This window comes from Drosophila hydei, unplaced genomic scaffold (genome assembly GCF_003285905.1).
Source record: "Drosophila hydei strain 15085-1641.00,03,60 unplaced genomic scaffold, DhydRS2 tig00008122-arrow-pilon, whole genome shotgun sequence".
NCBI lineage: Eukaryota > Metazoa > Arthropoda > Insecta > Diptera > Drosophilidae > Drosophila > Drosophila hydei.
The window spans coordinates 3,653,811-3,678,424 of NW_022045833.1; the positions used below are offsets into that span (position 1 = coordinate 3,653,811).

Here is a 24,614-nt window from a genome sequence, read left to right on the forward strand (position 1 = left end):
AGCCTGAAGTCGTGGCAAGACCAAGTTAATTGATTTTTTATTAGGCCAAGCCAGCGAGTTGACAGGTAACAAGCGCACGAAAAGCAACGCTAAAAGCGACATATTCAATAAATGTTTTCTGTTTTCTTTTTTTTTTTTTTGAGGTAGCCTACACACACACACGCACACATGCTATTCGTATATAAAAACCAATTGACAGTTTTCAATTTAAGTTGCGGAAATATTTTGATTTCCTCTTTGTGTGCGAGCGTTTTATTGTTGTTGCCTTAGCGAGCTGGGGGCAGTTGGGGCGGCGTTGTGGGATGGAGGGCACGACTGTGGCTCTGCTCAAGCGTCAAGCTTTAGCACTTGTGCTCAAACATATTTTCCGCTCCATTTCCCTGGCCAACCGCCGCATATGCGAGTGCTCTATATATATTATTTGCGCAAAGTAAAGAGAAGAAAAAACCGCAGCAAGCATTTTGTCAGTGCAATAAAAGTTTGCGTGCGAAATGCCGACGGGCTGGGCAACTGACAGGGGCTGGTGGGCGGGGACAAAACGTGCAGAGAGTTGCCCTGTTGTCGACTTAATCAGCTGGGAGTTTTGCGGTCTGCCGTGTGGCACATATGCACTTTAAATTATGCACATAAAGCCCAGCGCTGCGCTCGCCCACCCAAGTAATTAAGTAGATAGCAGCCCATAAGTGTGTGTGTGCCATGTGTGTGTGTGTGCGTTGGCTTAAATAAGTATTTATGACTTTGTGTGCGTGTGACGTTCATTTTAATTAGAAACTTATGTGTTTATCCGGCTAAGCCTCTGCCAAACAGTGTTTGCCTTTTGCATATTTAAAATACATTTTTTATTGCCTACTTATGGGCGCCTGGCGCAGACACTTGATTGATAAGTCAGTTAGGCAGCAATTCGATTAAGCCGCACACAAGGCAAAAAGTAAGCGAGTTTATTTGAGCTGTGATAAATTACTTTTAAGCTGTCACACGCGTAAAATACAAGACTCAACCATTTATCACATGGTCAGTGAACCAGCGACCAGCGACCAGCGACCAGTGTCCAGACCAAAGCGCCGCTGTCTATTTTTATAGGCCCATCAATTACAGTGAGCCAAGCGAACATGCTGAATTAGATTTGGTATGAATTGAGTTCGCCAATTCCAAAAAATAGAAACCAAAATCCAATGTCAGCAGGCGACCATTAAAGATGCCACAAACTGTGGCAACATTCATAGATAGACACACACTCGCACACATGTCAAGCACGTAACTGGGTGCCCTTCTACTTCGTTGAGAGTCAACTGAGTATGTCATTTTATTGAATCAAAAACCACTCAGCTATTGAAAATCAATTTGCAGCTGCAGCAAAAGCAACGGTAAACTGGACCACAGAGCTGTTAAGGAACACCTGCTAAGCGGACACACAGACTGATAGACAGCTAGCTAGCTAGAGAGCAAGTGCGAGTCGTGTCTGCACGAAATAGGACAATAAATACACACACACACACACATATGCTCAAACACCCACGCACACACATTCGGGCAGCCACGCACACAATTTTCCACATTTACACTTGCAATAATAATAAAGCGACATAAAAACCGAAAAACGAGCAAAACGCTAAAAACATGTGTGAGGTATGCTCGACTCAGAGATTAGCTGTAAATGAAACTATAGGCAATTTTATGTAACTTTAGAATTCAGCCACGAATAGCCTTGACTTCATCTTTGGCTAATTGATACTTAAAGAACTCTGAGGTGCACTTAATTTTGTCTATTCATAATGTTATTTGAACCATTTATACCAAAGTTCTTGAGCGCCTCTTTCAACTACTTTTTGAGCCTCTGCTCCTCCTTCAATGCTTTTCTCTTCTCTAGAACATAAACATTTATCACTCAAAATCACTTTTCCTCTGCGTGTCGCCTAATCACTCGTCACTGCATATACCCCTGTCTAAGCAATTAAATGTGTGCAGGGTATGGCAAAGGCAGCGAGTGAATGTAAAAGTTGTTTGCCAGCACAAAATGCAATGCCATTTGAGGTATGCTGATCAGCAGTTCTCTCGCACACGTTGCCTTTTCAACCAATTCCAAATCGAGTTAAGGGCACAAGGACATGCCACACCCACCCACAAATACACACACACACACACACACACTCGCTGGGGGCGTGGCACGGCTCTAGATGCCATTCAACTGTATGCAAAATGAAGCGGCAATGCCACTGAAAATTGATGGCAGTCACGTAGAATGTCAGGCAGCCAGAAGAAAATCCATAAAACACAAGTAGAAAACCTGAGGGGCAAGCACATGAGTTTGCAACTTCTATGTGTGTGCGCGAAAGTGTGTGTGTGTGTGATAAAAATAAAGGCAAGCTTGTAACTGAAAAGGAAGAAAAATGCTAAAAAATATGCAAATTGCAAAAAATGGAAGTGAAATCAAACACAAAAATTGAAAGCACGCCACATTGTCAGGTGAGCCGAAGGGCGACAGAGAAAGCGAGAGAGAGAGAGAGAGAGGCGGGAGAGGGGGCTAGAGCTAGAATGCAGCTGCAAGCAGTTAACTTCTCATTACCGTCAAGAGCTTTTACTACCAGTTTTTTTTGTTGTGCTGCTTCCGTTAGCTGCTTTATGTGGGCCACAGCATTTCACGCAGCTTAACCAACTTGTGATGGGACTACGGCTGCTGCTGCTGCTGCTGCCTAATGAAAGCCATAACTGTGCATTAGCACGGCTGCCAGTTAGTTGTGCGGGCCACGTTCATATATAGTTACGTGGACAATAAAAGCAGGCTTCATATGGACATGAAATTTTTTGCGGCAAGCAGCCATAAAATGTACACACACACGCCGCCCACGCTAACGCCAAAAAGCTGCGCCAAATAATAAATAAAAGCCCCAACAAGCCATGCAAATGGCGCCGCTACGCATCCGTATCCGTATCCGGTTGTCGGGCTCGTTGCCGTTGGCATTCGCCAGAGCATTCCCATTCGCCGTTCGCCGTTCGCCGTTCGCCGTTTGCCGTTCGCCATCGCATTCCCTGTTGCTTGGTGCCTTTGGTAAGGCGTTAAGCGTGAGCCGATTACGCTCACTTATCAGCGCTGGCTGCCAGGCAACTCGTGGCGCTGCTACTATTGCTACTTACTTTTTCCAGGCACTGATTCGAATGGGGTTTGAAATTGTGCTCCCCATGTTGCCCCATGTTGCCTTCTGGCTGTTGCCTTCCTGCTGCAGCTTTAATTGCTCGCCATAAATTAGTACGCGCTCCTTTTTTCTTACTCTTCTTTTAGCTGAAGTCAGTTATACGCCTCGACATAAGTATTTACACGAATTAAGCGAAATTGGGCCATGAATGCAGCGCAGCTTTACAGCTGTTATAAAATGTCAATCACACTAGCTGAAAAACGAATTGCACTCGAGCATTAAATTATTCACTCTAAGGGTAGACTATGGTGAAAAGGCACTAAATGACAGAGTGTGGCAAGATTTTATGTGGCAGATGAGCCAGCGAGGATTTAGATGTGGATCTCTTAAGCAAGGGGAGGATATGCCTTTGATCTCAGTCAAAGTTAAGGATACAAAGATTTTATGTTGCAATAAAGATGAAAGAGGGAGAGGGAGAGAGGAAGAGAGAGCGAAAGTGAGAGGCAGTGAGAAAGACAGACAAACAGACAGAGAGAGAGAGAGAGAGCTCTTAGCTAGATCTCTTAGCAATATTTTATCAAACAACAAGTGAGAGAGAGAGAGAGAGAACTTTTAGTTAGATATATCAAAAAAGAGCTTAAAAAGGGTATATACATCTGATCACATTAAATGCTAAGCAGGTATGAAAACAGAAACAGAAGGGAATGCCAGTTGCCTAAGAAAGAAGACCTTAAATTACAGTGAGCAATAGGCAGCGAAGGCTGAAAATAACAGAGGTAGGGATAAGTTCCTTGAGTTAAGTCTCTCTAGAAGAAGCTTAAAAGGCGGATGCAGTGATAGAGTGAAGGACTTCTAGAAAGATCACAGTAAATGTTAAGCCGAGGCTAAAGACAAAGCAACAAGATGCTTTGTAGCAGAAGTGAATGCAAGCTCTAAGTTAGATTTCATAAGAAAAAGCAATTTGTGCTTACATTTCCTTACAGCAGGCATTTGGCAAGAAAATGACAATGAATAAAAACACAGCTAAAGAAGAGCTCTTTTAGCTAGAACGCTTAATAAAGACCTTAAACACGGGATATACATTGGATCGCATTAAATGCTAAGCAGCCAAAGCCTAACTCATTAAAGCTCATTAAAATTGAAGCTGGCAACATTTGTTGCACTCACAGCTGGTGGCTGTGGTATGTGGTTTAAGAGTCTGCCTCTTCAATTCAATGCAAAGCATCAGCGATGCACATGACAAAGCAAATGGCAAAAATCCCCCCAAAAAAAAACGAGAAGCAAAAACTAATTGCTGCTTTTAGGCGTTAATGAAAATTACAAATTGCGCATACGCCGCATAGTGCAAGCGCGCTGCTGGCTGCTCTATATGAGTGTATGCATATATGTGTATGGGTGGGTGTGTGCTGTGGTTAGAGCCACGGATCGATGCTGCATTGTCATTGCATGTGGTTGCATAATCGCTGCTCTACATTTCGCGCATGAGTGCAGCAGCAACAACAACGATCTCAACAACAAGCAAACCCATTAGAAGTTGCAACATTTTCACATCACAGACACAGACACAGACAGAGGCAGCAGGCAGTCAGACAGCCAGCAGCGGGTGGGCGTAGTGAGCGCGCTGGGCCGCTGCTGTGTCTGCCTTCTAACTGCAGTTTTTGTGTTGAGTCATTTTTGCGCTCAAAAGCACTCAGTAAAACAAATAAACACTTTGCGCATTGTTTCGTTTTGACAAATGCGTGTAATTTACGGAAATGTTTGTTTGGGCAGCAAACCCAACCCAACTCAACTCAGTCACCCACTGCCCCTGCCCTGCCCCTGCTCTCTGTGTCTCGTTTAAATTGTCTTAAGCGTGTTTGCACGGCACTCACATGTCGCTCACTGAAGCTGGAGCTGCCGTAGCTGCCGTTGCTACTGCTGCTGCAATTAGTTGGCGCTCTAAAAGCCATGAAGTGAGCGCTGACTGTGCACATATCGTGCCACATTTGCCCACTAATGACTGCCTCTGGCTGCGGCACTACTCGCCATCGCTGTCTCTTTCTGCCACCCCCGCCTCGCTCACTTTTTTTTTGCAAATTACAAAGGCGCAACAAAAAATTGTTTTATATGTTGGCAGCTGCTCATCAAAGTGGCAATAAAATATGCGCTCGACTAGCGAATAGCGAATAGTTCATTAGAAGTGTGCAAGCTGCCACGCCCATACACTCTTCAGTCCCCACCTCCCACTCACTCTCTCTCGCTCTCTGTGATTGGCAACCACAATTTGTTGCAATTGGCCGACAGATGAAGCGCGCCGCCTTTTGTTTTGCCCATCTTGAAAAGGGTTCGCTTTGGCTGCTTTGTTGCGGTCTTAATGAGCAAATTTTTGAGTCCTGGCCCACTTGAGCTGTTGGCTCTTTCAGTGCGGCCTTTTGTGTGCCAATCTGCTCTTATTGTTTTGCTTTTCCCCCACTTTTCTCCTCTCTTTTTATGTTGCCACTTGGGTTCGGCAATTTATGATACCTTTGTGGTTTCAATATCGTAGAGCAACATAATTAAAAATTGTGACAGCCATAAATTTTTGCTCTTCTCTGTCTCCCAGAGGACACAGATAGCTGGGCCAAGGCTTATGATGAAAACTCAGCTGAAAAAGCGTTTGCACAGCACTCTGAAGTGCTGGCCACTTTTACGCAAGGAAATCAATTAGGGCACATTATATGCAATTGAAGTTGAACTCAAAAACAAGTAGGGGCGAGCGCTTAAAGCTCTGCTCAAATACACACAGAAGCAGAAGAAGAAGAAGCAGAGGGCGCAACATTTGATGCCGTTCATTGTGTTGGCAGTGCGGCTAGCTGTCAGACACATGGCCACTGATTGCTTAGACGTTGACGTTGACGCCCACATCAGGTCCGGGCGCTTGCTTTTAACAGCTGCCATATAGTTGGCTCTGACAGCCAAAGGAGCGGGCGTTTGCCTGGCTGCGGGTAACAGTTGCCTTTGCTAAAGCTATGTCTCTGGCCAGAGTCTATGGCGACAGCAGGCCAGGCCCCCACTAGTGTTGTAAAGTGTCAAAACGTGTACTTGTCGCTGGCAGGATGCTCGGCGGCGCGGCTATGGCGACGGCAGCAGCAGCTCCTTTAATTTGAATTTTATGCACTGCATGCATAAATTTATGGCACAGGACACGCCCGCCAAAACGTCGACAATGACAAAGGCAACATGACAGTCACATGTCCATTACGTACCACACACACACACAGCGGAGCTCAGTTGAGCTGAAGATGCTGGTAGTTTATCTATTTAAGCTACTCTTTAATAGTTATTCAACTTTATCTCTTGGCTTATCTGAGCTTTGCAATCAACATTTATTTTAATTGAATGCCCGCTGCGAATTAATTGCGTTTCATAGCTGCAAATTCATGCTTAATTGCTGTGCATCGCATTTAAACGTTTAAAAATCCATTTTCTACATGCGATTGTTGTTGCGCGCATTGGCATCGATGCCTTCCTACACACACGCGCTCTGTTCTATGGACACATGACAAACTTAATATCCTGCTGTCAGGCACGAGCAGGCACTCATGCCAATTCACTGTCAAGCCTGTCAGTTCAGCTACTATCTCTCTCTCTTTCGCTATCTCTGTCTCTCTCTTTTAAAAACATGTCGAAAATAGCATTTGCAACGTGCATCAAAAAGTCAGGCGACAGGCACAAAAGTGCACGCGCCTCATTGCATTATAAATGCCGCAATTGCCAAGAGTGCTGAATATTTTTGGTAGGACCGAGTTCTGTTATTGTTGTGGCAACGCAAGGCATGTCTATCCGGCTGTCTTTCACTCAGTTGAAAGCACACACACAGAGAGAGAAGTCAATATCATGGCATGGCAAGCGATCTAGCAGCTGTTCCAGCTGGGACCTTGACATGTCATCAACTGAAATTGACAGCTAAAAGTTTCTCTGTTGGCAGCAAAAAAAGCTTTGTAATTCATACAGATAACTGATTAAAGGTAGATAAGCATGTTTAGATCTGAAAAGGCTTATTGAGACCACTAGTTATTGATTGCAAAGGTGATTTCAGTTTTCCTATTGTCAATCAGCTTAATGAGCGTAGGAATCAACCTGAATTGAATCAGACTTCAGTTTCTTATTCTGTTAAACACTTTCAGCTTTTACTCTTCTCTCTCTCACTCACTCTCATTATTGATTTCACTCTTTGTCTTTGCCTCTCTCATTCTAGTTTTACTACAACGCTTAGTACTTAGCCTCCCTCTCTCTATCTCCCTCTGTCTTTGCCTCTATTGCTGTTACTCTATGTTCTTCTGTTCTATTCTTTTACTCTCTTTCTCTCTCACTCCCCCACACCTTCACTCTTTCTCTCTCTCTGTGTCTCTCACTCTATCTCTCCCTTCCTCTTATTGTCTCTCTGCTATTATCTCTCTCTTTATCACCCTATCTTTCTTTCTTAATCTTCTAGACTCCAACTTTAACTTTTTTATTCTCTTTTCACTTGGACTCTCTTTCCCTCTCTATCCTCATTAATTATTTAACGCCTTTTACCTGTCTCTCATTTTATCTTTCCGTCTCTCTCTCTCTGCTCTTCTCTCCTACACGTATCATTTAAGTTTTACTCAAACATTTCCTTTCTTTCATTCATTCAATGTCACCATCTTACTATCAAAGTCACTCTCCCTATTTCCCCCTCTCCCTCTTGCTTCCTCCTCTTTCATCTTCATATTCAATCTTTTTCTGGTTAACTCACCTTGGGGCACTCAGTATAACAACTCATCCTCTCTCGCTCTTCAACTGACTCTATCACTCACGGCCACAGCCCATTCACGAACGCCTTTCTATGTGATTTTCATGGAATTTAATTAAGCCCCACAGCAGTGGCTGTTTTGTACAGAGGAAGACACATTTTGAAAAGTTTCGTTCTTGTTATATAAATAAATTGGCTCTCGTTCAACTCAACAGCAGCTCCCCTAGCCCCGCTCTCCCTCTCTCCCACTCTCTCACCCTCTCCTTCCGATGTGTTATGCAAAGTGGGTCAATTCTAACATAAATAGATGTAAATTCCCATATAGATAAATCGCATTTAATCAACATTTCGTATGCCATTATAAAAGAACCACATAATGTGAAATTTATGCATTTATTTCTGGATTACTCAAGCAGTGCCGACTGTGATTACGAGCATTAGTTTCGTTTAGCAACGCATAAAGCCAAAGCTAAACTCAACTGTGACCAAATGTCACACGTGGTTTTAATTATTGTCACAAGTGACTATCGGTGTGTCTGTCTGTGTGTGCATGTGTGTGTCGTGTAATTACATTTTGTGGTATTTTGTAAAGTGTTGATTATTAATTAAAATAGCTTTATTTACCATGGCACGCATGGCTGTGGAGTTGTTAGGGCGCCTATCAAAATAACCAAATATCAGATATGCAGTTAAATATTTAACATTGTGCGCCTAAATACAACTCGTATGCATGTAATTATGCCATAACGAGCTTGTAGCTAACGCTGGCTCTTACTGTCTCTGTCTCTATGTGTGTGTATGTGTGTGTGTGTGTTGTGTTGTGCTAATGGCTGTAATTAAACTGCAACGTGAGACGTTTAAATGCAAATTGCCAGCATGTGAACCGCTTTGACTTTAGCCAAATTGTATTTACCAAAGCACTAAGCACTATTTCTTTCTCTCTCTCTCTCTTTCTATCTCTTGCATCTGTGACTGTCTCCCTTTCCGTTTTGGGCACTGGCAGAAGGAGTTATTCGTTAGCAAAGTTGAGCCAACTTCGCCGCGCAACGAACGCAAATTCTCGGCCGCCACAGCGCCATCGATGAAAACAAAGTGGCTGAAAGCATTTAAGAGCCTAAAGCCGGCGGGTTCTGGTTCAGCAACACAAGCAGATAGGTAAGTGCCACACACCCACACCCACACCCACACCCACAGCCCTCTACAAATACAAAAACAACCACGCGCTGTCCACCTACCCGACTTCAACAACTCAGGCTAAAAATAACTACCATCGCATGCTTCTATATCTTTGTGCCACGTTTAAGCCAAAATGCAAACTCTCTCCCTCGATATATATACAGTTCCAGTTCGTGGCAAAATAAAAGCAAACAGCTGCGCGAAAAATACGTTGCAAATTGTCGGAAAATGTTCCAACTGCATAGATACAAAATGAAGCGCGGCATGGCCAAAGTACACAAAAAAATATTATAGTATCCACCCGCACTTTAATATGACTAAAAGCCGCGAAAATATGCCCTTAAAAAGTCCAAATGTCTGGCAAAAATTGTGGAAAAAATCTAATAAAAAAAATCCGAAATGGAAATGGAATTTTATGCAAAACGTAAAATCTTCTCTCAAATATTTCCATTTATGCAATTTTTGCATTTCCAAATTTACGTTAAGTAATTTAATAAAAAAAAGCAGGACAAAAAAGAGAGCTGAAAATTTCTCTTTCATTTGCATTTTGTAACCACACAGCCGTGTCCCCCTACCCCGTCCCCGCCCCACACAAACAACCACAAAAAATATCAGCTGAAACTAAGTTAGCCTTTAAGCATATCCTTTAGGCATATCCTCACTTGCATATCCTCTAAGTTAGTACAGTTTAACAGATGTATTTAACTAATATTCTCTACACATTTCTCTCTATATATAAAAATTTTGCGTTCAACCAAAAAAAAAAAAAAAACATTTGTAACATTTTTTAATTTGACGACAAAATCGTGCAATATATTTATATAAATCATATATTTAAATATATATATTTATGTGATATATGCAAATCAGCCAACAACCCCGACAAAATCAAATGTACCACGCCGTATCAACCGTTTTGACCTTGAGGTAACCAAAATTAATCAAGCAAATAAAAATCAATCAACAATTCTTTTATGTTTCTAATCGAATGGTACAACAACAATTAAATTTGTATATTACAAATATTTTTTGCTTTATTAGCGCTTGATAGAGAAACCAAAAGAAAAAGCAAAAAAATTGCTGTAAATGTTGCACGCAAATGTAGAATTAGCAGCTGCCCCGTATAACAAAAATAAAACCAATTCGTTTGTAAAAATTCCAAATTCAAATAAAATTCCATTAAATCATATTTAAAAAAATATTAAAAATTCCAAAACTGCTAAAAGCAGCAACAAACAAATTTTTAGTTGCATTTTTCACATTTTTCAAATTTTTCACATTTTTATAAATTGAAAATGAATTTATTTTTATTTTTATATTTTTTGCATTGAATGTGAGCCATAAATTGCACCTGCGCCTGTGTCCGACTGCGACCATCAATCACAGCTTTTGTGAAATCAATTAAAACTGCTAAAGGCACAAAAAAATACCATTTATGGTATACCAGATACATAGAAGTTGGGAAAAAGAAGCAGACGTAATTAGGTTACAATTGCCGCAGGCCAAATACCCTTGTGTAGATTAATTAAGAATTTGAACTTAACAAAACATTGCATTTGGAAGGCATAATGAGGCGAAATTCGTTCAAATTTATTATATTTAAATTACAATAGCTTTTAGTCTAAATATATTTTTGTTATTTTTTTCTGTAGGTTCCTTGAGCTGAAAGAAGTTTAAAGTTGCTCAGCTTAGTTCAATTGGATTCTCTTATATTAAGAGCTGAATATAATATATAGTAAATAATCTTACTTAAAAGTTAATCATACCAACAGTATTTCTATTTCGATTCTATAACGATTTACCATATCAAAAAACATCAAATCAAACTTCTATTAAACTTTGTAGAACCTTATGTCATATAGAAATATGTGCTGATTGTCAGACACAAAGCTCTTATAAAATCAAATCCATTCTGACTGAAACTAATATAACAAATACTTTCCTTCATTAGCTTTAGCTAGAGTATTAAAAAAGTAGGCAGTACAACGCATACTTTTGCTATATCCATAGCGCTAAGGCGTTTCTCTAACAAGACTGAGCTAGTAGCTATTGCTATCTGTGTTCATATGTGCCCATAGAACTAACGCTTTTGGCTACTAAATTCAACTTGGCGCCAGTTGAAGCATTGGAAAATATGCGAAAAATTGCTGGCCATAAATTTATAGAAAGCCGCCATAGACACACACGCCAACACACACACAAGCAGCTAGATAAATTTCATTGGCATTGCACTGGGCAATGGCATCCGCATCCACGTCCACATCCGCATCCGCATCCGCGTCCACATACTCGCATTCGCATGCACTTCCGCCAGCAGTGTTCGCATTCGAATTGGCTGCCGTTTATGGCATTCCCATTGGCCCATTGCCTGATATATACACACTTGTTTTTTTTTTTCTTCTCTTCATCATCTTTTTTTATTTCTTTGGTCGCATTCGCCAACAATACTTAATACCATGCCGACAGCTTGCGCTGCAAACGATGATAAATCGAAAATCTTCTCGGCTTAGAGAGAATCAGTGAGCGCGAGAGAGAGAATGAGAGTGACATATAGAGATAAAGAGCGATAGAGATGGCTGTGCGATAACTCGTCAGCTGAAGCGGAATTATGAGGCAACTGCTACGGCTGCGGCTGCGGCTGCGGCTGCGGCGACAGATTTTGCAATATACGCTGCAGCCTCATTCATCAACTCATCTGCTTAACTGCTGCAGATTTGTTTTATTTTTTGCCTCTCTCTATATTACATTTTTTTTTTTTTTTTTTTTTTTTTTTTTTTTTTTTTTTTTTTCTTTATTTTGTTGCAGCTTATTGTCTTAGACTCTATAGCGCATTTAGCTCTAAACCTTAACTAATGGGAGGGCAGATATGCCAATTATTCTGCACTTGTAGCTACTATCTTAATTAGTTCTAATATTGTCTAGAGGATGCAATCTCTTCAGTCTTCGCCTATTGTTGTTTATAGCCAGGTTGCTTGCGAGATGGTTAGGATGCGCTGCAAGTCTGTCCGCGTATCTTGAACTGTGTCGCCCAATGAGTTCAGCAACTGTGGGAATTGCTAAATCCCTATGTAAGACTGAGTTTCTTACAAACCAGCTGGCTCCAGTCCATCTGCGTAGTGCTTTATTCTGCAGGGTCTGAATTTTGTTCCTTGTAGTCTTCGCCGAGGAGCCCCATAGAGAGATACCATATACGAAGGTTGGGACAACTATTGCCTTGTAGATGGCGGCCTTGCTGCTGTAAGACAACTTGCTTGAAGCTCTCAGCATCCAGTCGAGGGTTTTTAGCTTGCTTTTGCATTTTGAGGTTACTTGACTTATGTGCGCTTTAAAAGTCAGCCTTCTGTCAAGAGTGATACCAAGGTACTTTACTTTTGAGGCTTTGGGAATAGTGGGCCCCAATGCAACGCTTGGGCAATCTCCTCTTCTAGTGGCGAAGGTAGTATGTACAGACTTTTGTGCATTAATGGTGATACACCACCGTTTTGCCCAGCGTCCGAAAGAGTCCAGATATTTTTGTAGTGAGTCTGAAGCTTCTTGCGCAGATACGTGACGTGATAAGATGGCGGTGTCATCTGCATAGGTCGCTATGAGTACTGCATCTGTACTTCCTATATTTGGCTCGGGAGTTGGCATATCTCCTGTGAATAAAGTATAAAGTGTTGGGCCTAGAACACTACCCTGTGGTACTCCAGCCATAATTGGTCTAGTCAAGGATACTGCTTGTCCCCTTGACACTTGGAAGGTTCTTCCAATAAGGTATGAGGATAGCAACGCGAAAAATGGGGCTGGAAGGGTGGTCCTCACTTTCTGCAGCAGTCCCAGGTGCCAAACTCGATCAAACGCCTGTTTGATGTCTAAAAAGACGGCAGAGCAGTACATCTTTTCTTCAAAGGCTCCAAGGATATGGTGCACAACTCTGTGAACCTGTTCCGGTGTTCCATGCTGTCTCCTGAAGCCAAACTGATGGTTTGGAATGGCCTCCTGGCGTCCCAGATGTGTCAGTACTCGTTCCAGAAATATTCTTTCGAATATTTTGGAGAGTACTGGCAACAGGCTAATTGGTCTGTACGACTCAATTTCTCCCACGGGTTTGCCAGGCTTAGGAATCATCACAATCGCGGCGCGCTTCCAGCAGGCTGGAAAGTGCCGGATGCGGAGCATGGCGTTGTACACCATAGTTATGTAGTCTATGGTGGAGTCAGGCAGTGCTCTAAGGACTCTGCCGTTTATTAGATCATATCCAGGGGATTTTTTTGCCTTCACTCTTCTGATGTGTTCAAGAACCTCTTCTTTTGTACATCCAGTTATCTGGTCTTCAGCTGGGAGGGGCGAGAGAACGATGTCTTCTGTTGCTTCGATTTCTGAGGCCTCTGCGGTAATCACCGGCGTGAATTGGTCTTGAAGGTGGTTTGCAAAAGCCTCAGCTTGAGCTTCGTCACCAATGTGCCAGGAACCAGAAATGCTCCGAATGGGATGTCGACGTATTGGCTGCCGTTTGAGCTTTCTTGTAAATTTCCATAATTGAAACTCTGCGTCAGTGGGCGATTCAGCTCGTACCAGCGCATCGCTGATACACCTCTTTTGAAGCAGGGCGAGAGCAGCTTTAAGATGCCTCGTGGCTTCGTTGTACGTGGATTTGGCATCAGGCGTGCGTAATCTTAACCAGCGTCTCCTGGCCCATCTTTTGTGTATTAGTAGGTGTTGGGCCTCCAAGGTGAGGGGGATGTTGTACGGAGACTGTTGTCTTGTTTGGCAAGATGGTGGGGCGGCTTGGTGCGCAGCTTTGACTATTTCTTCCTGCAGTTTGTTTGCTGCGTAGTCCACGTCTTCAGGAGTGTTAAGTTCCATTTCTATGTGCAAAGAGTAATGGAGCTCGCGCCTAAAGACTCCTAAATCTGATCCTGCTGGCAGTAGTTGTTTCCTAATGGGCAAGGGCTGTGGCTGCGCGTGGATTGTGACTATTAGTGGCAGGTGGTCAGAGGATAGGTCCAAGGATTCTTCAATGGTCAATTGCCGGTCACAGATGCCTTTGTAGACAGCGAAGTCGATTGCCGAGGGCCTGTGTCCATTAATTGGGTAACGGGTGGGGGCTCCAGTCGCCAATATGCTGAATTGTAAGTTTTGAATCGCCTCAAATATGACTTCTCCGCGACGATTCGCACTATTGCTTCCCCAAAATGGGTGCCATCCATTCCAGTCGCCGCCGATGAGGGTCTTATTCAACCTTTGGCCTAGAACCTGTTCCATGTGATGATCACACAGACCAGTGTTTGGCGGAAGATAAATTGACGCAACTTCGATCGCTCCAATAGACGTAGGCAGGGTGATGGCTGAGACCTGCATTGTTGCGTTGCAAATTGACAGTAAAGGTGTATGCGGTATTGTTGCTCGTATGAGGATTGAGGATCCACCAAAGCAGTTTGCTCCTTCACCATGAGCCTGATAGTGTTCGTATCCGAAAATTTGTGTAGTGGGGCACTCATGAGTTTCTGTTATTAACATTATATCTATGTTTTCTTGTGAGAGAAACGCAGCCAGTTCCTGAGTCTTGTTTCTCAGGCCATTGGCGTTCCAGATACCCACACGTAAAGCCATTATTTGTAGGCAAGCTTGGTTATGATGGCCATTAAACTGTTTAGCATGGTTGCTTGTTGGGATTGTACTTCTCGCATCGCTTTGAGCTCGGCATTAATTGCGTCAAACTGACGTTGTTGTTGCTGAAGCATTTCAGTGAACAAAGTGTCACTTGTGGTATTCTTATTTGACGGTCCACCTCTAGCGGCCTGTGCGTAAGAAACACCACTAATAGGCGTTGCAAAGCTCGTGGCTTGGGTAATGCTCCGGGGCCTTGTAATTTCGGAAGCAGTACTCGGACCCGTAGACGGTGTTTGTGTGGGACTCCTTTTTTGTGCTGGGGATTGCAATTTGCGCAACCGCTTGTATACTTGGCAGCCCTTATAGTTGGCTGGGTGCTGTAACTCACAGTGCACACAAGTTGGTGCCTGGTCCTTTTCGCGGGTGCAGTCTTTGGATGCGTGTTTCCCGGCGCAACGCACACACCTGGGAGCTTTGTGGCAGTAGCGTTGTGTGTGTCCAAATTCTTGACAGCGATGGCATTGTGTCAGGTCGTTGTATCTTCTTGGCAGTTCCACTGTGCAGCGTTGCCTGCAGACAACTCGAATGTCCAAAATTTCTTTGTTGTTGGGGGCCTGAGCCACGTCAACAAAAAATATATTTAGCGGTGTTTTGTCCATACGGCTCAGTGGGTTGTGCACATTTGTAATTGTGTGGCCTTTGGTTTCCAATTCCTTTTTAATTAGTGTTGTATCAGTGCTGGAGTGAAGCCCTTTGAACACGACTCTATATGGTTTGTCCTCCTTAAGCTGGTAGCAGTGGAACTCCAATTCCAGCTTAGTAAAGTGGTCTATAACTCTGCGATAGTCCTCACTGCATTGGGTTAATACACCTATGTTATTCTTCTTTGGCTTAATTACGTATGATTTAGCATCAATTACTTTATCTATTATCTGTTGAAGTAGGGCCACAGACTTGATGTTTGGACACCATATGGGGGGCGGACGAGGTTTCGGTGTAGTTTGCTGGTCGGTCAATACTGGGGCTTCTGGAGCTACAGGTGATTCGCTGTAGTCTTCATCTTCTTCTACGAGCAGTGAAAATCGATTTTCTGATATTAATGCTGCATTGCTGGTGCTTGGTTCGTCGAAGATGAGCCTTTTCTTGATGGTTTTTGGTGAATTTGGCTGTTTACGTTTCGTGTTTTTGTTGTTAGTGATGCCTTGCACGGAGGCGATATCTATTTTTGAGTTTATTGGCATGATGGAGGCTTGCCTATTTGCCATCACAACGTTAAGCTGGGCTTGCATTTCTGCATTTACCTTTACAGCTGTAGCGGGGTCATTGACATTAGATGTCATCGCGGATTGTGCTTTTGAGTGCAGGCGCACTCGCGCCAAGCGACGAAATTTCGTAAATTGCAATTAAAGCAATTGAGTTACGCGGAAGCAAGCGATAAGAAAACGCTGCGTGTGCGGTTTTTGTTGCTGTTGCGTTGAAGAATGCACCGCAAAGTTCTATTTTTTAGAACTCTGCAGCAGTAGAGCTTAAGCGAAGGCTGTTCGAATTCACGTCTTTACAGGTCGAACGACTGATCGCGATTGTCTATATTACATAGTATAATAGTATATTAGTTCTCGTTCATAAGGGCACTGGCACTAAGATTTAATATAAACATTTACAAACGTGACAAGAAAATCACAGTTCAACTTTTGTTAAATTGCAAAACTTTTCGCATTGCGCTCCAAATTACGTATACGCCCCCGTTAAGCCAGCCAAGAGTCAGCAGTCCGCATTCAGTTCCTTCTTTTTTTGGAGCCCACAATATATTGTTGTTGTTGTTTTAGTCAATTTTTTGTTGGTTTTCATAAAACTTTTACTTGCGCATTAATGAAAAATGTATAATTAATTTTATGGCCCTCATTTTCGTATTATGTTGATTAAGAGTAAAACTTGATTTTGCTACAATTTCAACCCCTGCAACTGCAATTCGCAACTCCAGTAAAAAAACTGTCGAACTAAATCATGTAATTCACAATTTGAATATATAATACACTCACACACCCACCCACACACACACAAACACTTAGTACTTAGTGTACCCTGTAAACGTCTACCTAATATATATATATCAAAGTATAAAAACCATAAATCCAGAATTAATGTATTTAGTTTTTTATTACCAATGTATATTCCCTTTATATATATAGCATATATATATCTAACTATAGAGTGTATATATGTATGTGTGATCTATATGAACTTGGATTAACTGAGTTTCAACTAAGTAGGCTTTAGTTTAATACGTGTTAATGCCAGTCAAATATGAAGTTGATATCGAAAAAGTGAGGTGAATGAGTGTGAGTAGTGTTGGAAAAGTGTTATGGAAATGTAGAGTAATAATAGTGGGTAAGTTTTATTCTAGTATTTATAAGCTGAGCTCAAGTCAGCGTAAAAATTCTTATTAGTTTTCAGTTCACGAGTTCATTGATGGGGTTGGAGAAACCAGTATTGGAAAACTTTTAATGAAGTATAGACGAACAGACAAAGATATTTGGACGTTAAAACATATATTCTGTTTTATTCTATATATAATATGAGACCTGCTTAGAGTATTGTAAAATGCTTGAGAAGAAGAGTAAGCATAAGCTGCATGGGAATAGTGTTGAATAATGTGAAGGAGTGAATAAGATTCGTCTAGTAGAGGAAGGTCCTATTGAACAATCTAAACTTAATCTGACGAACTTCTCTTAAGAAAAATATAGTAGATATAGTAATAGGAAGTTAACTCCAAAGTGAATTAAAGATATTTGGTAGAGAAAACAGATTTGGCAGAGAAAACAGATTTAATAGGAAAAGCAGACTTAATCATGCTCAGCACATTCTATGTAAAAGTTGAAGAGTCTGCATAAGCTAGAGCTACAACTAGAACGTATTTAGTCATGAATAACTTTTGTAGCTTGCAGTAATAACCAACTTTAGTGTATGTTTATGTATAATAGTACAGAACACGAATCTAATTTTTATTTTAAAGAACGTTTACTCTTAAGCTATATTAAATACAAATTATTTTATATATGTAATAGTTTTAGTTAAATAAGAAAAAAATTGAATTGAAATTTAAAGAAAAATGTTTATAATTTGTAGCAAATGTTGCGCATTCGCTTGAAGCACGTACAGCAGATTTATTGCCATATATATATAATGGTAATTACTTAACTTGAAAAGGATAAACAACTATATATATATATACATATATTTATATATATATTTATGCAAAAAAAAATTGTATATTTTACACGTTTACAACAACTTTATAAGCCAGCGTGCTGAACTGAACTGAATTGTTTGTTTGTGCACAATATAAGCCACTTACAAACAATCAGCGTCGAGAGTTGGCCCATTTCCATTGCCACTCTCGCGTCATGGCTGTTGGCCCAGTGCCTGTGCCTGTGACTGCGACTGCGAGTGCGAATGCGACTGGGCCTGGGCCTGGGCCTGGTCCTCAACCTGGGTCTCGGCCTGGCTCTCTGCCATGACCCTCTCGACCGCCCACTGTGAACACAATTGCAGCATTGTCTGGCGTATTGTCTATATGTCCCAGGCTCTGTCTCTCTGGCTGTCTGTTTGTCCGTCCAACTGTTGGTTGTATGCTTTTCTGGTAAATAAAACAGGGCCAGAGCGAGGAAATACCCCATCAGCATCAACATCAGCAGGAACATAAAAACAACAAATTGGTTATATTCGAGGGCAAATGCTATGCATATAAATATGACATCAAATTATTGAGATACACGAAAAGGAAATAAAGCAACGGGTTATACATACAATTCATTTGATGATTTCGTATATCACGTTTCTTGATGCACAGCATTCTGATTGTAGCTAAATTAACAGCAGTGGGGATTGGTTATTCGGTAAGCCAAAGAGTTGATGCTCTGCAGGAAACATGGATTCAACGAAAACAAAAATCCAATTGGAATTGTTGATGTTGTCAGCTCTCTTGAATATCTTGCCAACGTTCTAATAGGAATGTATACAAATTATTTCTCAAATCTCTTTTTGAAATACTAAAAGCAATTTATATACATTTGATTTATAAATGTGAGGCCTTCTGAAGCATAGGTCATATTTTCATATAGCTATATTTGTGGTTTCTCCACATTTGATCTGCAGCCAAAAATTTGTATACAGCAAACATAATTAAATATAGACAAGCATTTGCCAAGTTTAAATTGCCTTTTAGCCAAGTTTGGAGATTAAAGATAAATATAATTTAGCATAGTTTCGGCTTGTTTATTATAGCAATTGATTTGATTTGAGTTAGGATTAATGGCAATGCAAAGTGTGGCAATTGAAAGTGATATTTATAAATAAAAAAAAAAGTATTCACAAATGAGATAGTATATACATGTGTATATATGTTATATTACTATTATATAATGAAATTAATAGCAATGACCGTGGACAGTTTGCAGTAGTATTAGTGAGAGACTCAGAGCTTGCATAGAGTTGTGCTAAAAATAGTATTCGATTGAGTTTGCGTTTTAGTTGCTAGCTGCTCTAGCTGCTCTAGCTTATATCCACTCCAACTGAGAGCGACACAGATAGCTGTTGCTGAATGTAGCTTCGCTTAATGCTGAGCGAGAGCGAGATAGCTGATTAGGCTATGTTTGTAGTGGGCGAAGAGAGCGCGATTAGCGAGAGTGACACAGACTGCTGTTGCCGATCATACTGCCGACTGTCAATGAGTTAGAGCGAGATAGCTACTTAGGCGATACGGTCGTTATGGCTGTGAGTGGAAGACAGTTGTTGTAAAATTATTAAATTAGAATGCAAGTCATTCAAATTAATACATATTTGACTTATACAGAAGGCAAAGAAAAAGTATTTGCAAAAATAAATTCTATGGAAATCATAGCTGATTTGATATATGGCCTATATACATTAGAATTTAGGCCTGAACGAATTCGATTTAAACTAACGCATGCACATTGAAACGTGCCCCAAAGTACGTTAACATAAAAAGCTTTCACTTGTTCTACTTAAGGACTTATGTCTACCTCCCTTGAAAATAAAGACAATTGCTTTAAAGGCTTAGCAGAATACATAATATTATATAAATAAGCTCAGCTAGGTATTCATCTCAAAAGCCCCTCTGTCGACTCCCCTTCCTTAGCAATTCAACACTTTAGAGTGAGCAAATGTTTAAAATGTATTTATTTTATAAGCATATATGCTCGGCCACTTATTGTATGTTTAAACAAGGCGCTGTGATTAATGTTCAGGCTGTCCATTGTGCGTTTGGCATTGTTAGCTGCTGTCATTGTGCGCAGTTATATGTAATAATAATATAACAAAAGCCAGAGCGAAACACAGCCACAGCTACGGCCACAGAATTTATCTACAAAATGCAAATTTACACTTCAATATGCTGCTGCAGCACGCACATATGCTCGACATATATATATGTATATATATATATATATATATAGATATAGATATATCATAAATATTTGTTTATTGTGGTTGACACAATAATTATATTTGCTTTGTTTAGTCCAAGCAAAGGCGCAACATTTAACACAGTTTTGTGAATTGGATTGAATTCAATTGAGTTGTAATTTTCAATGCATATATATATCATTTGAGTGTATGAGTGTGTGAGTGTATGTCTGTGTGTGTGTGCTTATATTGATGCCATCTCAATTGCACTCTCTACAGGCGTAATGGTGCCTCGAATGCCCCATCGGAAACGCTGCGCCCCAACTTGGATGGCAGCCATCATTTGCAGGAGTACACATACAAAAAGATAACAGCTTGCGATGTTTGCTCGCAAATTTTGAGAGGTGCGTATATATATATATATATGTCTTTGTGGCGAGGAGTACCTTAGCCGATAACGTATTCATTTATAGGCCACACTCGTCAGGGCCTGCGCTGTCGCATCTGCAAGCTGAATGCCCATGGAGACTGTGCTCCAAATTTGCCGCGCTGCCAGCCCAAGCAGAAGCTGCTGCGTCGCCAGAAGAGCACCTCCGAGCTGGAGAATCGCGTTGATATCGAGGAAGAAAGTGAGTATTTTCCAAGCATTATAATTACACAAGCAAAACGCGCTCTCGCAAGCTCATCACTCGCTCCGCCCCTTTGCCCACCCAGAAGAATAAAAAGAAAAAAAAACAAAATAACACACACTCTCTCTGTCAACTTCTCTCTCTCTCTCTCTTTCTCTGTCTGCTTGGCTCGCTGCTGCTGTGGCCCAATTTGTATTGTACATATATTAACAATTTGTCCCATAGGCAACATGGGTTTTTATAACCTCCTCCATGCCGTGGAACCCTTGAGTGTTTATGCTAAAAAATTGAATTGTTTTTCTTGTTGTTTTTTTTTCATGTTTCGTATTTTTATTGTTTAAGTTTTTTGAATTTGTTCCATTTATTTGTGTTTGGGTATTTTGATTGGCAAGTTGTGTATGCCCCGCCCGATCCAGTTACTGCAAATTGTGCATTTTGTGAACCTTTCACAAGTGTATGGCATTATTTCCAGCCCATTGCATGACAACTTCTAGACCCGACAAGGACATCAACAAAAAAATCACAAGCTGAAAACAATTGTCATGTTGTACGGTTGCAGATGCCTGCTCTCTCTCTCTCTCCCACTCTCTGCCCCTCTCTCTCTCGCACGCACTCTGTCTCACTCTGTGTGTGCATATTGATTTGACTGTTTTGTGGGCAACAGTTGATAACTCACAATGGATTCATGTCAGTCGTGGGACTAACTGATTGCAACGTTTCTGATTTCTGCAACGATTCGCAAAAAAAAAAATAAAAAATTTTTTCGTTTATTATTTTTTACAATTTATTTCTGGTTTTTATGGCAGACTTTCAGCTGCTATATATACATATAAATAATTTACATATTGGCAGCTGTATGTATTTGGTTTTGGGTTTTTGGGGAAAATATGAAGTGCTTAAGGCCAAAACACAGCTCGAGTTAACACCAAAAATTGTTAAATCAAGTTTAAATCGAACTTAAAGAATTATCACAAAAAAAAAATAATATTTAGTTGAAAGTTCCATTATATAGCTACAATTTGAGTTCCTTGCAAACACTTTTACCTGTAGTCTTGTGTGCAACTGCCCCCTCTACATAACTCTCAAACTGTGTATTTGGCCTTTTGACAAGACCAAATCAAAAAATAAAACAACAAATTTTATTTAGCTTAGACAATCAATAAATATGAACTATAAAATCCTTTTCCCTCCCACCCACACACACAAAAAAACATCTCTTTAAAATAAATATTTAAAAAAAAACGCAAAAAAGCATCGCCTCAGGAGTCCGTTAGCCCCCAATGTGGTCAAGCCGCAGCCGATGAGCAAAATCAAAGCGCAAATCTGTTGAATGTGCCCAATACGAAATTTCGTCAAAAGACGCCGTTCATCAATCGCATTGCGCAACTAGGTACCGACTGTATTACTCTATATAGTATATACCATACTTATATTGTATGCGCAAAGATACTCAATTGCCATGCGCTTGAATTGTAACTTGATTTCTATTATTTCTCTTTCGTTTGGTTCTTAATCGTTTTATGTTTTAATACTATGATTTAACGGATCGGTTAATGCAATGATTGATTGTTGCGCTTTGATTCACCTAATTAGCGAGACAAGAATGAATACAAAAAAATAATAATTATAATTTATATAAATATTCCATATTATATTACAAAATATTATTAAGCTCAAGCTCAAGTTCAAATTCAACAACAAAAAAATTCAAAACACAAAAAGCTCATTCCACACACATTTCAAGCAGGCTAAACTAAAAGTAAACGATTTATCGATTATCGATTTTTCGAAAAAAAAAAATACAAAAACAAAAACAATAAGATTGCGTAGTGGAGCATGCTATAGAGCTATCATTAAGTATATCTTATTGCCACAACATCAACAGCAACAACAACAACCAAAAACAATCAATCAGATATCAAATTCTTCTCACTAGCTATCGTACACGCACACTCACACACATAGATATATCTGTATATTTATCGATTACTTTTAAATGGGTATTGAATTGGTTAAAGAATCGATACATACTTAGCATTTGTTGCCATACCTAGAGGTGTTTCTTTTCCTTTTTATAACAAGTTAGTTCTCACATAAATACACTTGAAATATATTTGATAAGCGCTCGAGCAGGCGAACTATTGAAAATCAAAAAAGGTGGAGTTATCGAAAGTAAAGCTCGCCTAGTCTAAAAACATCGCTCATCACACACAAAACATACAGTTCCCTTATATGATATATATGTATATAGCTAGATATATCTATATATCACGAGTCCCGCCCATCAATAATAATCGATCGAACTCATCGCATCATTCGTTTCAATCACTTGCCGAAACTAAAATTAACTAATGCACTTCAATGCACCTCACCCGAATCGAAATCGAAAAACGAAAACAAATTGTGTATCGAAATTGTATCAAACCACAACTGGCCAACCAACCACGCCCACCACTGTTCACGCCCACGTCCATCAACACCCACCAATACGGCAACTAATACGGCACCAATCAACCAAAAAAAAAACCAAAAAGAAATTACCGAAATCGATCAAATTTATCGTGTGCTGAAACAAGCCGGAGAACTCAAATCCGGGCATATTCCAGCCGCCGACAAATCCGTCCACGTGCCGGGCAAAACGCTGGACGCGAGCGCCGCTGGAACGGGAGTCGGAGTCGGAGTTGCTGCGCCCAGCACCGCTTTACAGCCGCTGCAACAGCTGCAGCCGGGCCTAGTCGAGCGTACGCTGCCCGTCGCCGAGATACCCATCGTCAATGTGCCGGAGTCGTCGGCCCAGGAGACGCATCAGGCAGCCCATCAGATACATCAGAGCCATCAGCGCAGTCTGGCATCGGTGGCGCAGGCGGCGGCGGTGCGGGCCGGCCGTGGTGTCCGGCCACCGCCCGTGGCCATGCCCATTTTGGGCGTGCAGCTGCAACAACAGGAGCTGCAGCAGCAACGCGGCGGCCTGCCGGTGCCCACCCAAGATATCTCTAGTAGTTCAGGTCCGCAAAAAAATAAAAATCAAACAAACACAAATTACAACAAAGTAGTTTTGTTGTCTCTCTCTCTCTCTAACTCTCTCTCTCTCTGTCTGTCTCATGATTTCATACAAAATCTATTTATTTCGAGCAGTTACTTTTGACATTTTTATGGTTTGTAGCTTTGATTGCCCTTTGCTCTCTCTCTCCCTCTCTCTCTCTCTCCTGTTTCAGTTTTTGTCACATTCTCCACTCCTCTCTTTCGCTCTCTCTCACACACACACACACTCTCTCTCTCTCTCTCTCTCTCTTCCCTCCCTCCACTCTGTTGTAGACCATCAATCAATTCAGTCCACATTTCTTCATTTCGTTACGTTTCCCCCGCCAAAAATCAAGACTTCAAGTAAATCAATTCTTTAAAGCAAAGTTGAAAGTATTGTACACAAACTACACATGCATATATCTAGCTACAAATATTTGATATACTCCATCTCTCTCACACACACACACACACACACACACCGTAACACTGAGTCCTTAAATACTTTTTAACCACCTACAACTCTGCTCAATGCTGTTACTGCACTTGTTTCAATGCCAAGTAGCGCCTTTCCTTTTCTAGCCTCAAACACACACAGTCACAATCACACACACACACACACACACAATTACACTTTTATTACATTCAATTTCAATGCTCATTCTGATTGACGTTAGATACATTCCGCATACGCCCCGTTGCTTCGCCTTGCCGTTGCTGCTCCTACGCTTGCGATTTAGATTTTGACCAACACACACACATGCAGACACAGGCATATACACATACCTATACACACTTGAGCAATGTAGCTATGCATTTTGTGTACACACACACACACACACACATATAAACAAAATATGCTTCTTCTTTAGCTAATTTGCCGATTCGTAGTTCTTAGCTTAG

At 41.0% G+C, this 24,614-nt stretch overlaps 1 protein-coding gene across 1 annotated transcript in view; it reads left to right on the top strand.

Moving 5' to 3' along the window:
- Positions 1 to 24,614, top strand: part of LOC111597681 — a 74,869-nt gene that overhangs the window by 36,127 nt on the left and 14,128 nt on the right. The window contains 5 exon segments of the mRNA XM_023312511.2: positions 8,870 to 9,021; positions 9,913 to 9,969; positions 20,341 to 20,465; positions 20,535 to 20,690; positions 23,297 to 23,695. Coding sequence (XP_023168279.2) covers positions 8,870 to 9,021; positions 9,913 to 9,969; positions 20,341 to 20,465; positions 20,535 to 20,690; positions 23,297 to 23,695 — 889 coding nt within the window.